The sequence below is a fragment of the Anneissia japonica genome, unplaced genomic scaffold, assembly GCF_011630105.1.
Source record: "Anneissia japonica isolate Jap-2015-1 unplaced genomic scaffold, ASM1163010v1 scaffold1302_len1884557_cov193, whole genome shotgun sequence".
Lineage (NCBI taxonomy): Eukaryota > Metazoa > Echinodermata > Crinoidea > Comatulida > Comatulidae > Anneissia > Anneissia japonica.
In genome coordinates, this window is record NW_022736804.1 from 1,684,671 (window position 1) to 1,704,129 (window position 19,459).

The 19,459-nt window shown below is 32.6% G+C and overlaps 1 protein-coding gene across 2 annotated transcripts in view; it reads left to right on the forward strand.

Moving 5' to 3' along the window:
* The first annotated feature begins 1,848 nt into the window (after window positions 1-1,848).
* Window positions 1,849-19,459, forward strand: part of LOC117116856 (kelch-like protein 18) — a 31,493-nt gene continuing 13,882 nt past the window's right edge. For both annotated transcript variants that reach the window (XM_033260957.1, XM_033260958.1), the window contains exons 1-3: window positions 1,849-2,026; window positions 4,314-4,444; window positions 6,382-6,522. In XM_033260957.1, the coding sequence (XP_033116848.1) occupies window positions 1,880-2,026; window positions 4,314-4,444; window positions 6,382-6,522 (419 nt within the window). In that variant the 5' untranslated portion in view covers window positions 1,849-1,879. The remainder of the gene's footprint in view (window positions 2,027-4,313; window positions 4,445-6,381; window positions 6,523-19,459) is intronic.

Below are 19,459 nucleotides of genomic sequence, written 5' to 3' on the forward strand. Positions count from 1 at the left end.
CGTCCTCCTCCAGATACGCCACTGACTGCGTCGTACGACGGTTGTAGGACCGTCGTAGGAAGACTCCAAATCCGCTCCCTGTGATCGCTATAAACGACGGGATGCCATTTGATAATTTCGGGCATGGCAGTCTAAATGGATCGTCATCATTAAAAATCATCCGTTGTGTGCGCGTCGTGCTGGCGTTTAAGATTCTACAGTGTAGGACACAACTAGGAAGTTTCGTTTAGGTCAGTTTGGCTGTGAATTCTTTATCGAATGATGATATTAATTCTAGTTTAATTAACATAAAGTCTGCAATTGAATAGCGTTTGGCTGACCACCAGTTTAAATTTGCCTCCTATGTTAAATTTTTAATATCCTGGGTTGTTTTTTTTCGAGGGGCCTATATAAATCATCGTTTTGCTTGGCCTCTATACCCAGGAGGATCAGACGATTCAAGACTGGGACAAAAGTAAATTGGGACGGGACACCCTAAGGGGAAAACTTTTGGGCACGAAGGTGTTTCACTAACAATACAAGGTAGTTCTATCATGTGTCTACATAATCTCTTTTGGTGAGACCCATCCATCATTTTAGGCCTATCGCTGTATTGATCGTCATTTGAATTCTCTATTCCGTGATTAATCGCCAAATGTAATCTTCTTAAGCTTTGTAGACACAATCGGATTTTGTTTGTCCCTTTGAAATGCCAATGCTGGGGTGGATGCAGGGTATGGGGGAGGGGGTACAGACGGTGCGATCGCACCCCACCCCCTTTACCCAATTGTATTAATAAAAAATATTTGCTGTATTATGTAATTGTTGTTATATTATTTTTATCACTAAAAATATACCGTAGTACCGGTAAGATTTTAAAAATGAGAGTGCTATTTCCGGGCCCCTTGAGGTCCATATTCTCAACATTTTCTCCCCCTCAGCCCCAACCATGGTGGGGCTGGTATGGTGTAATATGACATAAAATTATTGGTGTGAACAAAACATTAGCAGAACAACAACAATAATGTTCCTTGTATATTTAGTAACTATTGTAAATTGGTTTATCATCAATGTTCTTTTTTTTTTATATACTTTTTCAATATTTTTGAATGTTTTTATAGTAATTTTTTTTTAAATAATGATTTATATTGTATTTACTGTATGTTCCCTGTCATTGGCGTTTACGCTGTTAGGGGTGAAATGAAATAAAATTAATAAATTAAACAATAAAAATATATCAAATAATAATTGTTATTGTTAGGCCTATTATTATTTTGTAATAGCAAGAAAACGGTGATGTCCAAAACATTTTAATAAGGAATGAATTGGGAATAATAGAATACTATTATAATATTATCTTTTTGCCATTTTAGTTTAAAGACTAGCAAGAGCAAAAATCATGTATTGTTTATCAGATGACATTTTCTCTGCTTCCTATGATATCTTTTTCTCCATCGAATTTATATCTGACTTCACACGCTGTGTACCGGAATGATCATGATTAATATAATCCCTTAGGGAAAAAATGGTCATTTTTATTTTTTTTTTCGATTACATATATACAATTCCTGAATGCTAAAAGGACCATTTTTAAAACTGTTCATGCTCTCCACGGAACAATGATAATCTATAGTTATAAATTTAAAAAAAAAAAAATCAGAAAAAAAAATCGAAATTGTCGATTTAGCCTGTCATTCAAACGCAATTTCAGAAACACACAAATAATTTTAAAACAACTATGAAATAAAGAGACATTATTTATCATCTAATACTCAACAAACGTTAAGTTATAATTGAATAATGTGGGTATTGTTTTTAAAATAATTTGTTTATATCAATGATATAAAAAAATATTCAAAGCACGCCCTCTTTCGAGCGAAAACTGGAAGACGGATTGAAAATGAAAATGGCGAACTACGATTGTTTTGGAAGTGAAGATGGCTTGGAGAGTACGAAATTATTCCTCAATACAAGCCTTCCATTATATGGCTATCCGATAATGGAAGAAATCAGACGTCAAGGAAAGCTGTGTGATGTAACTTTAAAGGTACATTCGAGTCCTAGGCCTAAAATTGCAATGTACACTCACAATCTTATTGTAAATCCTGGATCCAGTAGTAGGGAGGGACGTGCGTCATTTGTGGTACCTCTTCTTGGTGTGATAAACCCTAGAAGAATTGCCTAAAATGATGTACAACAAATGCTGTCTCTAAAATTTCTAGCTTTTATTTATGTTAGACTTTGTAGACCTATGTTGCATTAATTCAAATTCTGTTGTGAACTCGTGTAGTACTAAAGTAAATAGCAAGTCGTATTTTGCATGGTCGTAGTATTACTCAAATAGCCTTGTTTGTGTACTGTAGCAGTACTAGTAGTACTACTAGGGCCTAGCCTAGTAGTAGGCTACAGTATAGGGCTAGGGCCTAGGCCCGAACTGTTTTTTACAGGCAGTACTACCATGGCGGTATAAAATATTTTTATACCTCCATGGTACTACTAAAATTTATAACAACTCGCCCGCGGCCTGTGCCTGATTTGTCTTCGATCGAGAGGGTACACAGTGTGACACAGTAGGCCCATAGATGCTGAATTATATATTTTGCAGTGGCTAACACTTGTGTCGTGTCGTACGAATCAAACTCTGCTTTCAGTGACATGTTAGATTATACAACGTCATCTACTGATTGTCGGTGGCGTTCTTAACAGATCATCATTGATAACGATCTGTGCACGTAAAATTGCACCGCCCATTAAGCGTGGGCCGCATTGAGTGCCCGGCATTACGTGTAAGCGTAATTAAATTACAAACTTTGCTTTATACAGTATGTTGCAACCCTCCTGATTTAATCAGGAGTCTCCAGAATTGTAATGCAATCTCCCTATCTCCAGAATTTTGTGAAATACTCTCAAAAATCAAATTGTTGGTAAAGAACCCCCAAATCTCAAAAACAGCTATTTTAGGGCGTTCTAATCTAAATGTGGGAATAGTTGAGTATTTCTGTCTCAATTTTCTTTTGTGCGCCGACTTTATCAACGATGTTGGCATACAATGACTTTCCAGTGTTAATTTCACCACAAGATCAGAATGCCTGCATGGAAAAACTTTCAACATTTTGGGGGTGGGGGCGCACAGCACTTCAGTCTCTCCCAAATTTTTAGTTCCAGGGGTTGGAACGTCTGCTCTGCTTACGGCCATCTACTACTGAGCATGCACAGATTGGTATTTGTCTATTGACACAACACTGCTAGTCTAAATGTTCAAACTCTCCAGATTCTATCAGCAGTCTCCTGAATTTTCATGCAATTTTGTGAAATTTTCCTATATTATTTTCCGAAAAGAAACCCTAATTATCAAATATGGCTAATAAGGTTGGCTTTTTGATAAGTTTCTGTGTGTGCTCTTTTTGTGGAGATTTCTTGGTCCCCAATCACAATTCTAGTTGCTGCTCTCTTTGTGTTTCCACTAAAGAGCTGAAAATGCAATGTTATGTTGCTTTCAGTTACAGCAAGACATTTAAGATTGGTCCTGTGTGCAATATGGTCCATGTGGTCGCACGAATGTAGTACCGGTATACTCATTGGGGAACACAGTCTCCTGATGAAGTCCACTGTGTGGACAAAAGCTAGAGAATAAATTCTATATTGTTAGTCTCAAAAGTGCTGCTGTCATTTACTCTATATTGTGTTCTATACTGTACCAGACTAATGTAGCTATACTTTTTATTCATCATTGGGGAATGGTTAGGAGATTGTCTCTCGGTTTTACTTCCCAATCACCATCACTTCCCAATCACCATCAGAATGACCCCACTGAAAATAAGTCTTTTTGTTTTGGATGTACGTAGGTCATCCTTGGTGTTTACACGAAATAAATTCAATCCAATCCCGATATTTAAATTAAACAAAAATTCAGAATATACATATACTTATTAGAGAATACAAAATGAGTTTTATAGATTTACTTGCTCAATATTTAAAAAAAAAAATAAATTTTACATATTTGTACAGTATGTCATCAATTACATACAATTCTGAACATATTGTACAAAGATATATTCTCTATTAACTACCATACTTATCAGAAACAAGGTTGTACATTTATATGGTATCTTGTGTTGTAGACTTGTTCACAATTTCATGCGTTAAACTTGCAAGTTGCTATTTTTCTCAAAAAACATTTTTCCAAATTTTCAAATTTTATATTGTATTAATACATAAAAATTGTCTGTCTATCATTCGGCAATTCTGAAAACTTGTGACAGGTCATTGTCTGGAATTTAAAAACCCCTACTACTGTAAATATTGGAAACAAATTCCTCTTCTTTTTTTTTCAGGTTGGAAATGTTCAGTTCACAGCCCATCGTATTGTCTTGGCCGCAGCTGTGCCGTACTTCCACGCCATGTTTACGACAGACATGGTGGAGAGTAAACAAGACGAGATAATGATACAAGGCATTGAACCGAGGTATTGAATTGAGGCAACTAAAAATAAAACATTGTGAAAAAATAAAGTGAATATGCATATGAAATGATTGCTTAACACTTTTCTTTTATTTTTATGTCCATATTGTCACATAAGTAAATCTAAGTTGTGTATGTAATAATACTAGTAATATGATTTAGTAATAAATTTATACTTATTTAGCACATAAAACTACTGTAAAGCTTCTGTCTGCTTCAAACAAAATGAAAAAAAAAATCCAAGATAAATATAGTTATGACAAAATACAGTATTTGCCCATCAAACATTCACAAAATAAAATAAATATGTAATCCTTTGAAACTTTTTATTGCATCCTAAATGAATAAACAAACAAATTAAAGTACCTACTTTGTCGGTACATTGACATTCTTGCATTGTTTGAATGTTATTGTCATAATTTTCAATATTTACTACTCTATAGTATTCAATATATTTTAATTGATATTAATTTATTTATAATTATATAATTATACAAAATGAGAGCTGGATAGCAACACAAATGCATTGTACACTAGAAATAAATAACCAAATTTTATTGAGTTAAATAAAAATTTAATGGACCAACCTAATAACAGTAGGATTTTGAAATCTTCCCCTCATAAAAATTGTCTACTTTGTTAATGTATACAAGATAACTGATCCCTGGATTAGTGCATAGGACAGACTTACAACGTGGAATCAGAAAGTTCAAAATCCTGTATAATAATTGGTGAATTTCAAATTTGTCCATGACATAACTAAATCCATTTTATCTTGTGTGTGATACATATTTATCTTTTATTTTTTTCAACAGTTCTGCTTTTTGACTAAAAACCTGAAGGTTGCTTACTTACACTTACAGTGATAAGGCCAACAATAGGGTTTTTTATGATTGTGGTTGTACTACAGATTTTCCCCCTGTATTTGAAACCAACTAGCTGAGGCCCCACTACTGTACTTACAGTTCCCCCAAAGCTTTCCTTTTGAACATTTTTCCTATTGCCTTCCCATTGAAGTTTCTATGCTTCCTCTCTGATAATAATTTTCTTTTTGCATCCATGTTAGTTTCCTCTTTGCAATTCCCATTACAGCTAGCCATTTGACTTGATTTTACTGTCTCTCTGTCCTTCTTCCTCCATCCCTCCCCTTAATGACACCCTTCCCCTCTGCCCCTATAACACCTCCCCTCCCCCATACAGTATTGTATATCTTCCTAAAACTACAGTACTTTAAACTAATTGGCTAAATGTTAATTAGAAATATGTAGTGGATTCTTTGCAGCATATAAATTTATTTTTCTAATTCTATATCTATCACAATTTTTTAAATTTATTTATTAAACATTTTTACTTAGAATCTAATGTCTGAGAATCAAAAAAAGATGTTAACATGCATTTGTGTGTTGGCTTATAATCAAAGACATGTGTATAAATTTGATTTTCTTTTGGTCTCATTGTTTACAAAATCAGATGCTGTCTGTTAATAGATGATTTGAGGTGTGAAACTAAAGTCCAAGTTTCACAATCCAGATTAATGAAACTAATATAATTTCTTCTCATCAGAATTAAATAATCTCATTTTCACAGTCTTAAAAGTACTGTGACATTGCCCTAGTGGCATCATTAATGCTTCCATATGTAGGGAATAATGGTTTAATGTACTATGGATAATGATTTAGTGAAATGTGATGATGAACAGTACTTTATTGATAATAATATTTCCTTTTTGTTCCACCATAAGGAAGAGGTAATTCAATTTTGGGATGAAAAGGTCAAAGGATACAGACATTCCAAAAAAAAAAAAACCGTCTGAAACTTGCACTTTGAACATGAAAGAAAATAATGGAAGCGCTATTGAATTTATCTATTTTTTAAATAATTTTTTTCTCTCTTAATTAAAATTGTGTATTTAAAGAATGCTTTTAATTTATTTTGCTTTAGTGCCCTAGAAGCATTAGTGAACTATGCATATAATGGCCGTGTAGAGCTGAGTAGTTCCAACGTACAGGCCATCCTTGTCGGAGCAAACTTTCTACAGTTACAAGCAGTCAAAGAAGCATGCTGTGATTTCCTAAAGGAACGGTGAGTTCTTTAGGATTAAACCTAGATTACTCTAGTGGTTCCCCCTCCAGAGCTAGAACAGTTTTTATCTGTTATTCAATATTATATTAGCTTTATTTTATAACAATATATCTAGATACGGTACTGTACCGTATGCTATCTCGGTAATGATAAAGAAGGTTACTGTAGGTATGGCAATGGCTAGAAACACTCATTGCAGAGATAGCGTATGGTACCATTATTCTTAGCCAATGTTTATGTTTTAATTTTATAGTAAATTGCATTTTGTATTTTGTTATTGTTGCTATTGTAATTTACTTGACTTGTTTAGTTACTTTACAGAAGACAGAATTACCTGTGCTCACTGGGAAGTATTCATTTGAAGTGATTTGAGAAAGAAAACATGGCCATAAATGCCCAAAACGAGTGTTATTATTCTTTTCATAAGGATCGCGAATCCATGTGAATAGCGCTCCCAATGATCAAAAATTAATATTTATTGCTTTGAACTTTTATATCATTTATTGCTTTTTGTTTTATATATCATTTATTGGTTTGAATGTTTTTCTCTTAGCTGCTGTAACAATTTGAATTATTTCAGAAGAATTTTAAAATACATTTTAAAGTGTTTTTATAGTTAAAAACGATCGTTTGTAATGACGTCATCGCCGCAAATTCGATTCGTAAAATCATGAGTTTGTAAATGTGGGGTTTGTAAAAGTTTGGAGATGTTTAATACTGTACATTATTTTCTGTCTTTTGTCATCAATCCAATACAGGTTATCAGTATGGCATTTAATAGTGACGTAGTTAAGTAGCATATTATATTCTGTATTTACCATATAAGAATATTATAAATTGAAAGCGAGTAGTGAGCTTTGAGAGGAGATATCCTGTGTTTCTAAGTAGTCTTACAGAAGTTCAGAGAATACGGAGTTTCAAGATCTAAATCACTTACTATAGTAGTCTCAATTTTCCTTGAGTGCTAACTGTAACTTTGTGGTTAAGAAGATGCTTTCAACCCACTCTCTGAGTCCTGAAGTAAAACCTTGCAGGCATAAATAAATAACATGAGGATATACAGTACTATTATCATAGTCATACTGTGTAAACTTAAAACTATTATTTGCTACTTCACCTCAAACTATACAGTTTAGATTCAAATGACATGGTGAAGGTTATTGGAATTTAATGTTAAATCTCTACTTTAGTGAAATAATCATTTTCATATATAAATTTTTTAAAATATTTAATATGCAGTTTTTGTATGTATTTAAATTTAAATTTTAAGTATCTTACCATTTTTATATCTTTTCCTTTTGCTGTTTTAATCCATAAAAACTCTCACATTTGCTGCGTTATTTAATGTTTTTCCTAATTTTATATAAAAAAAAAATTTTCAATGAAAAATTATTAGATTGGTGCCTATTATTATAGCTTTGCAAGTTACTACTGAATACATTCGAATTTAAACTTAATATTTTTATCCTGGTTATATTCCCAAACACATTTCTGGAAACAACTGCGTACAGCAACATTTGTTGCCTGTGAAGTCCAGTCATGAATACAATTTGTATTAAGCTGTACTTACTCGCTTCAAATGTAAATATTACAATTATTAGGACTTGCAGACTGTTATTTAGTATTGATGTATTGTCTCGAGGCTATATTGACAGTTTTTTTTTTTTTATAGATATCAAATATTGATAGCATTTCTTTTTAGTATCTCTACATTTTAATATTCCTGTGTACTGTGACATGCTTTTGCATTCTGCGCGCACAGATTTGTACCTGAGAGCAGTGATAATATTACAGAAAATAAATCTTGAGAGAGAATATTTTGCTATTAGGAAATATGTATATTTAGCAACAAATAGGACATTAGCTAGAGGAATCTATTTAACATTTATTTAGCTATTCAAATGAACATTTATTATAGCTAAGGACATCTACTTAGCTAAAGGAACATCTACTAATAGCTATGAGGACATCTAATTAGCTGGTGAAATATATTTAGCACGCATGCTAAATGCTACAGAGATTTATGGTACCAAAATCACCCTTATCTTCACTTGAGTGAGTTTAGACCTTTCTAAAATTTAGGTCTTCAATTGATGCACAGACAGTGAAGATATGCACGATGCCACAATTAAAGACAAGCTGCTCTCCATAACTACAATATTCAGGCTGACCCATGGTATATAATTCAAGATTCAAAATGCAGATTTTGTATTATTCGTTTTGTATTTTTTCATTTTGTGACATAGCAAGTTGTGGTAATACTGTATACAGTACTGTTTATAAATACGCCATTTCCTAGTTATGCCAATTCAAGTGGCCATTGTTGTTATGGAAGTACATACTGTAGGCTGTGCTATGATTGTCTAGTGGAAGGAAGTGCGTCCGGGTATAAATATTAAAAAAATAAAAAATTATCCCTATTAATAACTAGTTTGTACAGTTATTCATAATCTATTTAGTTGTTTACATACTTTGTATTGTATATTCTTTGAATGTACAGTATTATCTGCTTGTAGGTTCAGTTTAAAATTTTGACTTTAAGGCCCAATAAAAAAAATTATTAGTTTATCACCCTCGCGCGCATGTCTTTTATGGTACTGGAAAAAAAAAAAAAATTGGGGGGGGGGGAAAAAAATTTTTTAAATTTTTTTAAATAATTTTTTTCATTTATTTATTAAATAGTTAGTAGATATTGTTTGCATTATCTAAATCATGTTTTACTTTGAATATCAATGCACCAGCAAACAACCCAAGGGTGATATTTGGCTTTAGCAAAAAAAAAAACAAAAAAAACACCTCCCTCCCTCCCTCATCACTTTTCCTGCCCAGATAGGGTGATAAACTAATAATATTTCTTATAGGGCCTAATATTATCTATATTTCTTAATGGAAAGAAAAAAAATTTTCATGCATATTTTAACTTGACAAATACAGTTATCTATGTCTATGTCTTCTGTGAACGAATTGTGTCATGCAGAAAATAGGGAAACTGATTTTTTAAAAAAAACATGACAGTGGGCAATACTCCATCCCTTCCCCCATTCCACATTCATCAAAATGAGGATACTGCGCTCTTTTCCCTTATAATCTTTGAGTATACAGTACAATTATAGGCCTACATCATAATAACACATTCAAAATGAGGATAGTGTACTCTCTTCCCTTATCACTTTGAGTTTAGGCTTACTCTAACTCATTTCACTCTGTTGATCACTGTGGCTTGCTGTTTTACAGTTGATTTATACTTTCAAATTTCTTATGTGGGTCAACTTAAGTGACCTATATTTCTTCATCAAGCCCACTTCTTTAAGGGGCATACAGTAAAGTACCCATGATTCCAAGTATATAGTCTACATTAATCCTAGGCCTCTTTGAAATGTAAAAATCCTGAATTCTGTGTAATGATTGGCTACTGTATACGTAATTTTGCATCTTACATCAATAATTTTCTAGCATTGCAGACTTAGTTTTAAGTTGAATTTGTAAGATGGTCATACTGTATTCAATGCTTATAATTTAGATGACAGCGGAAATGTATGGATATAGGTTAGAAAGCAAAGTATGTGACCAGTCATAAATAAACCAGCAGAAGATGCATCTATGCAAGATGAGGACTAACTATTTATAGTATTACTATTATTCACCCTCCTGTTGCAAAAACCTTCTTTACATAACAAAAAAGAAATCCGAACAAACTCCGAGATTGAATATTTCTTTAGTAAATGTAAACTTGTATAAATTTGTTTTGAAATAAATTTAAATCAATGAAATAAAATTCTATTAAATAGTAGATATTGTTTGGATTATCTCAATCATGTTTTACTTTGAATATTAATTCACCAACAAACAACCCAAGGGTGATATTTGGCTTTAGCAAAATATATATTTTTTTTAAAAACCCTCCCTCCCTCATCACTTCTTCCTGCCTAAAAGGTGATAAATTAATATATTTTTTATAGGGCCTAATCAAGAAATTAGAGATTTTTTTCATAATTTAATATAATTTTATCTGTATGTACATTGTGCTATGATTTAAGTGGGTTTTTCAAACTACTTTAGAGACATTTTGGCGACAGGATTGTCATGGTGTGTGCGTATTGGCAGTCAGACATGGCATTTCAGATGGTCGTCAAATAAGGTTTTTGCATTTAAATTTATGGGCAAGTTGATATGTAGTAGCCATTAATACATTGCGGTTAATAGGGAACCAGACCATGGAGAACATCAACAGATGCAACAAAACTAAAATATGTTGTTATACACTCACAATGCTCTCATGAATACTATAACTTTTATAGGTACTTTCATACATACTGTAAGAAAGCTTTGAAGTAGCAGTTTATTTTTTTTTTTACTGAAGCCCTGTGTATCACCCTTGAAGATGCTCTTTGTATTAAGTTACTCCAAGTTACTACCGACGATTTACTAGTAAGAAGTCTCAGGAGTAAGTTTGCTACTTCTACGTACACAAAAAATGGAATAATGTACGCACTTGGTAACGCCATGTATTGTAGACACAATTTACTTCAGAGCTCGCAAGTAAATACGACCTTCATTATGACCTAAAATTTTTTCAAAAGATAATTTCTTTGAATGAGTGCAGAAATAACATTTCCTGTGTGTAAAACTTTGTAGTCACAAAATTTTCATGGTAGTTTACAATTTTCAAGAATTAGTGTGCAAAATAACCGTTCAGGGATAACGAATTATCACTTCTGGAAAATTTGCATATTTACTTCTAAACTCTGAACTAGCTTTAATGTATAAAGAACATTAGGCCCTGGATAAGCATCTTGTGAACACTTGTCAGAAGTAACGTGCGCGTCTGAACATGGCTTCTATTATGTTCTGTCATCTCTGGTTTAATCCTATGATAGTGAAGAATAATTCAAATTTTGTACAAATTTTTCAAAGAGATTTGCTTTATTTACATTTCTGCAAAAAAAAAAAAAAAAAAATGCACAAATGTTACAAGAACACAAACAGACCATCAGTATTGAGAAACCATTCTCTAAAAATTGAAAATCACTGTCTAATTAGCTTTCTGGATATTGAGTTCCAAGTAAAAGCCTTTAAATGTCAGTAAAATATATGATACTAGATTCGACAAGGAAAAAACCTTTCAAAAAATAAAGCTTCTATTACAGTAGGCCTGTTTTCCAAAAGGTGAATTTATTCACGCGAATCAAAGCGTCAGATTGCTTCCTGAGTTCTGATTGGTTGCGAATTTTTTTGCTTTGCAAAAACTCCGATAGAAATGTGCATGAATGATGCTTCCGATTTGCGCGAATATATTCGCTCTAGTGAAAAACAGACTTTAACATAATATTAGTGTTACAATAAGATACAGTACAGGGTAATTACCGGCACATTATTTTTCTGTCTTTCCCCCCAAACCAAAACCAAAGATCTTATAATTACAAGATGGTGTTCTCCGCAATTTCTGGGTGCAAATTCTTTAATAACGCTTTTCAACTTCGACATAAGAGACCGTTAACTAATGATAGCACATTTGCGTACAAATCCTATAACAACCATTGTAACAACTAGGGTGCCCTCTCTCTAAAGTGATTTCTTTTTACGCTACTTTTTACTGAACATAGACGCTTATTATTTGTTAGGCATAGAATCGCAGAGAGCGCCAGCTTTAATTATGATCTTTGTTAAAAATCTACAAAATTCAATTAAACAATTCAACTTGCCATGATACACAGCTCAAAATATTTCAGATTTCTTTGAATTACAATGTTTTGCTTTAAAAGATTTTGCATTTTGGAGATTGAGTCATGTATGAAAAGCCCTATAGGAATTGTGGCTGCACTATTACTGTAATTTTGATTACTGTACTTAACAATACTGTAATTTAGATTACTTAACAATTGATTGGTTGATTAGCCTGCCATTTATCTGATATTCCAAGAATTGGTTTGTCTCTAATGACATTACAACCTTTATCGACTATGGCCAACGGTCATGTGATTTTAGAAAATGAACACTGCTATCTCTGAGATGTGGGCGATTAAAAAAGAGATCCTAGATTGTCTAAATGGCACTTATAGCAGGCTTCTTATGCATGAGTGAGCGGTTGGCACAGCGCTTGCGGTCAGAGGTTCAAACCTTCACTGTGTCTTGTCTCTCTCCACCATGGAGTATAAATGTGTACCTGGTAGGATGATGTGGCATTGAATATATTACTGTAGTCTGTATCGATATTAAGTTGCAAGCGCGACTAGGAATGCATAACAGGTAGTCGAGGAGGTTACACTTTGTGCTGGTTTGATTACGGATCCAATGACCTGAGGCAATACTGTAATATAACATCACCAACACCTTGTATTCCTTCGCAAAAGGCGTGATGTAATTCCCTTTATTATTATTATTATTATTATTATTATTATTATTATTATTATTATATTAATTAATTAGTTTATTTATTTATTTCTGTATTTATTTATTTATTTATTTATTTTAGTATCCCATCAAATCCCAAACCTACAGTGACATCCTCTGTATCTCATGTTTAGTGGCACAAAGAAAGACATGGTTAATACTGGGCATGTGCATGTTAAAATTATACTCTAGATTCTTGAGAAAGCAGACCTCTTAGGATGCCTTTAAACTCTGTCCACATATCAAATTTTCTTTGACAAAAAACTGTTGAATGTCCGTATATAGCTATATATATATTTTTTATAATTAAACATTATTATTATAAAAATAAATAAGTAAATAATATATATATATATATATATGTATATATATAAAATAAATATAATATATATATATATATATATATATATCATAAAATTAACCTGATCGCTCACTGTTGTAGTCATCTTTTTAAATTTTGATCTGGCTTTTGCTTTTAAATGTAAAGTGCATAGGTTTCCAGCATTCTGCACTATATAAGAATAAATTTATTATTAATTTATTATTATATAGTCATGATGTGCCTATATATGGTCATGATGTGATGTCATCATGACCATATTAAGGCATGTCACATGTCTTTGTCAAATAAAATTTGTTGGTCTGGAAGGGCTTAAGGAACCAAGATTAGTGGTTAGCAACTGGGTACAGAGTGTGGACAGCAGCCGAAGAATGATGATAATCCCCCTCCTGTTTGCAATATCATCCAATTTTAACTGATTGTACAAACAGGTCCCTTGAGTAAAATTCCACTGACAATTTAGAATGCATATTTTATTTTTCTATATGGTTTATGGATGACATTCATATAAGCATTGTCAGATTGTTTTTATTATGGTTGCTTTTGAAATTACAGTTGTCTTTATTGTGATTCTTATTATTTGACGATTGTTTTGAGGTAATACTGTAACAATTTTTTTTTCTATTTTGTTATTTAATTTTTTTTATAATTTTGTGATTGTTAAGTAAAAGAAATATTATGTTTGTTATTTCATTGTTGTACTTAAAATTTATGTATTTTTAAGCAATAAATTCCTGTAAGTAAACCAATATGAAGAATACATACTGTTAACGTCACAAACAGTATTATTGGTTTACTTTTTAAGAAATTATTCATATTCAAACATTACAAAAATGAGATGAATCTATTTGAGCTTAATGTATTTTATGTTCAGTATTTACAGACAGTAATAATGTTTACTATGTATAAGAATCCTGAGTATTAGGATAGAGACTCCAGACATGCTTGTGAGCTATTGATGGAAGGGCAGCAAGGAGTCTTCTAAATCATCGCTCACATCACGAACTAACACAACCAAAGTAGATTGTGGTAGTTCGTGAAATAACAGTAGCGCGTCAAAACGAGCGCATATTTGTTGTCAAGAAATTTTGTATTCTTTACCACACAAAAAGTCCTTAACAACAACAGCACGTATTTTGACGCGCTATCTTGATTTCACGAACTAACACAATCTAATTTGATTGTGTTAGTTCGTGATGTGAGCGACGAAATGTGGCTAGTTTTTGTATCAAAAAGGTGATGTAGTTTAATGAAGGATATGTCCACTTAAAATCTGTGGGGAAAAAAAGCGCATTAATTAAAGGCTGAGTGAGAAACAAGTGGATAAAGACAAATTGGAAGAACAGTACCTCAAGATGAAAGAGTTATCAGTAGCACTCTGGCAGACGAACATGTCATGGGAATTGAGTGATTTATTGTTTGGTGGCGCTTTCCATTCTGGTTGTTAACCTTTTGATCGGAAGTTTGTCCCAAACTGACCATGCTTTAAGCTTTATGCACACTATCATATTTCATGTAAGAAATTTGTGTGATGTGCCCATATATGGGCATCATGATGTCATATTTATACCCAAATATGGACATCACATTTATTTGTCACATAACATTTAGTGTGGACAGCTTGTACTATTGAACTATTGACAGGCTGTCAAGTAGCTGATGCAATGTTTCAAACTTGCAAGCATTTCATGGCATACATGAAAGTAATAACAACCTCACCTAGAAATGGCTTCTAGAGCCTTGTTTGGAATAATTGCAAATACAAAAAAAAAAAAAAAAATTTTGATGTGTTTGCTATTTATTAAATGTAATAGTATTATTGCAGTATTGTATATGTGGCAAAGACAAGCCAAACCAGTCACTCGTCACAAATCGTGTTTCAGAGAAAAAGGCCAAAACATGCTGGAATGTCAAATTTAAAAAATTTTATTTTAATGCACTAAACTAACCTTTATATATCTACACATCATTCTATGCTGTTATTTTCCCCATTTTCAATGTTAAAACAATACTTTTTAAGGATTTAAAGATAGTTTCTGCATGAGATGCCTGAAATCATAAACTTTGACAGTTAATTTCTCATTGTTCTTTAAACAGCTGTGTGGTTAAACGCTTGTAACTTCATAAGGAAATGTCCGATTTGAATGATTTTTTTACCATTTTATAGCTATTATTTTACTCTCTAACACTGTATTAATAACTCAAAATTGATTTTTGCGACGAGTGACTGGTTTGGCTTGTCTTTGCCACATATAGGCAAGACATTTTGTATTCCTTGTTCCGCGTACTTAATTTTTTTGAAGATTATCGGAGGAGGGCAAAATAAAAATAAAATTTAGTTTTCTTAATCCGGGCACTTACTGTGCACGACGGTCGTCGGCCGACGCGATTCTATAGAGAACGCGACGACGTGCGTGCAACAGATCGTTTTTAATGATGATCCGTTCAGATTGCTACTGACAATCACCAGATAGCGTCGCGTCATCTATCGCTCACAAAGAGCGGAGTTGGATTTGTTTTGTGATGGTTGTATGACCGTCGTACGGCGCTGTGAGTGCCTGGCTTTATTTAGCAAATAGTTTCGCAAAAATCATCCAGACGGAGGAGAAAATAAATATAAAATTTTATTGGTGAATGTAAAATAGGATGGTTAAATGCTTCAATAATTAGGAAGAAATATACATAATTTACCTTTGGAGATTTCAAAGCAGCGGAGGGCGTAATAAAAATAAAGAAAAACTTTAATTTTTTTCTGAAATTTCCACTTTTTCGTAGTGGCATTTGTGCTAATTGGCCAAAAATAAAATTTTATTTTTATTCGAAATCATCAATATTTGCAATCGGCGGGTTCGTTTAAACAAGGTTTAAAAAAATTCTTGTCTTACTGTATATCAAAAAACCAAAGTTTTCAACTGAGCATTCTGCAGTTGAATGTGAAAGTTGCTCTACTCTAGATATAAAATCTCTAGAATATCTAACATTATATTTTATAGAACCATTTTTATCTCAAATGTGCAGTAGTTCAAGAGTGAAAGCCTAGTTAGGAGAAATCTTTCTTGCCTACTTTGTATTTAAAGATGAGTTGTTCTATTTTAAAAGTCATCTTCTTTTGGGAACCATTTAAATCCTGTATTGCAGTAATGAGACGAAGGTGCCTGTTACTACTGTAGCATAAAGGAATGTTTTCCTGATTTCAATATCGTGGGAGTACAGTACCTCAAAAGATTGTATTTGTTTTGAACTTTATTGATCCTTTGATGCAGTTAAAAAGTGAAAGGTTACTAGCAGAAACTTAATGTGTACTGCGGATAAAATAAATGTGTTTCTCTTTTAAGAGTTGTTTTATTTTGGAGCAATTTTGATCCCCTAATGCGGTTAAATTGTGAAGTCCTAGTAGCAGAAACTTTATTCTATGCTAGATATAATATTGTGTTCTATTTTCAATCCCTGCAGAGATAGCTTAAAAATCTATTTTAGTTTTTGATCTCACTGTTAATATACCCTTACAGTATAAATGCAGATCTTTAAATAATTAATACCTCTACACAATGGATTTAAACCCTAAAAATGAAGTATGATTTTTTTCCCCAGATAATTGAAAGTTACCTGAATAAAGCCCCAATAAGCTAATAACAATCTGCCCAAACTACCATTAAACTAGAGCCAACTATGTTAATAGCCAGTTAAGATAAGATAAGATAAGATTTATTGGTTCTCTCTTTTATAACAGAGGAACACTCTCGAAACCCCCATTAATCTAGATAAAAGGGGCATTAAATATAGCTGGGAATCTTCTCCATCCTTGTTTAAGATAGATGGCACATAGACATCCCTTCTCACTACTGTTTCCTTTTGGCATTCTCTTCATTACCTATAAATCATCTAGCTTTTAAATAATTTCTCTTTTGAAAAAGTAAATATGAATTTTTTCCCCAAGTGGTTGGTGAACTATATTCTATTTGTGAAAGTGAAGAAACTCTGACCTCTAGAGAGCAGAGTATGCCTCAATGTTATATAAGACCCTATAAATATATATGGAAATATTTACGAAAGTAATTTTCTTTTGAAATTATCAGAGATTTCATCCAAATTCCCCCAACCTCTCGTTGTAATTACTACTTTACTATACAATGCTTTTCTCTAAACAATAAATGTATCTCAGATTTTTCATAGAAGAATAATAAAAGTTTATGCTTTTCATTGCTTTGTTCTTTATTGTTGTGGTTTTAGTTGGTGCTAGATATGCCCTGAATTTAAGTTGAAAGCCAATATTTAAAATCGAAGTAATCACAGCTTTTCGTCCCAACGGAGGATATCAGATAATGAAATGAAATATGGATTTGATTGAACTGTGTAAACTAAGTGAAACTTACTTATGTATCATATAATAAAACTATGAATTTTATTGCTGAAGTATCTTTTTTAGTGCAATGTTATCTCTCTGTTGTTTGCTATAGCTACGTCTCCATCTCCGTCACCATGGTGACCTGGATTTTGGTTGTTTTTTTACGAGTACAATCATGAACGAGGTCAGGTTTTACGCTCTTCTCCGCAAACATTCTAGTTTTTATCTAATTTATAGGGTAGTGTTGCAAATGTTAGACCTTATAATGTATTCTAGAAGCTTAAGTTAAGATGTCTAGGGCTGTGTGTATTAATTGTTATGACATCTACAAGTTGTATTTGCAAACAATGAATTTAGGTCGTGTATATTACTAAGATGCTTGTTTTGATAATTTCATTTAGCTCTAACATTACTATGTAAACTCAATTTGCGTTTCCTCTGATTGTATTCAATGCAATATGAATATTTTTAGTATTCCTGACAAACACTGTACACTGAAGAATTTTTTTTTTCTCTTTGTTGAGAATGAGATGAATAGAAATTTCACAGAAATAGGAAAAACTTTTGGGCATGTTTTGTTTTGTTTTGAGCTCTCATTGCAACATATATTTGAATATTTTGGTAATGTGATCTAGTTTGCACATCATTAAAATTATGTTGGTATTAAATTTGGTGAAGCCTTTAAAATAGTTTAAAGACAAAGATTAAAGCAATTTAGTTTAAGTGCAACAATTAAAAATGAAGTTTTATCATAAATTTTAATTGAAGCTTATAATACATAGTAGTAGGCAGTGATATCAATTCTATAGTTCTGAAGTTCTAATACAAAGAATATCGTTAAAACCAAAAAGTTACTCACATAACTGTATTTGGTGTATTGCTCTTAATTTTATTGATCATTAAAATTATACCCTTGGTGATCAAGATCATTTGAAATTGATTGATATAATACTTTTTACTACTAATTGCTGCGAAGCAGCCAATTCATATTCTTGACAGAAATTTGACCTCTGAAAGGTCATTTTTTGTCAAAAAACAAGGGCCTAAGACGACTGAAAAGCGGAGTTTCCCTCTTTCATTCTGCTGGGTAAAATCAATTACTTTAGGCGACGTTTGTAGACTGACCAACACGTACCAACGTCCGCATGTCGCGCTAGCCTTATCCTACTCTAGGCCTAGACTAGCTAGGATGGTATAGGCCTAGCCTTGAAGGGACAAAGGTCCCAATGAAAAACAATGTCGCTCCTTGATAGCTAACATTGTCTATTTAATATCACAATAATTCATTATTAGACCTATAGTTTTTTGAATTGTACTCCGCAAATCTCTGCCGATAACCTCGCACAACACGAGTAACATCTCGTATCTATTGTCGTGACATCATGGCTCGCTAGCTCATACTTGCGATGTCTCGCACTTGTGATCAAATAACACGCTGGCTCGTACTTTGGCAACATTCTTTGGCAGTCAACCCACCCCTAGAAAACCCGCCCTTGGAAACTTGCCCCATAAAAAAATGTACACTTCCTAGACCATGCAGTCTTCAAAATAAAAATTGTAACCTTTGGTAATCAACTACATTTTCCACATACATTGAAAATTTATTAAAAAAAACCTAAACCATAATTCACCACTATAGACACTTTTTGACAAAAAGGGTAACATTGGGTAACTTCGTTACCCAATGAGAAGTGTTCTAATATAGACAATGGGTCATGTCTCATATTGTTTGTTATATTTTTATTAGTTCCTATGCATGTAATGCAATAGGAACTATTGTAATCACTCTTGCTATTTCCTATGTTTTTTATTGTGTGTAGTGTGTATGTGTGTGTGTAGACATTTATGCAAATGCGCATGCG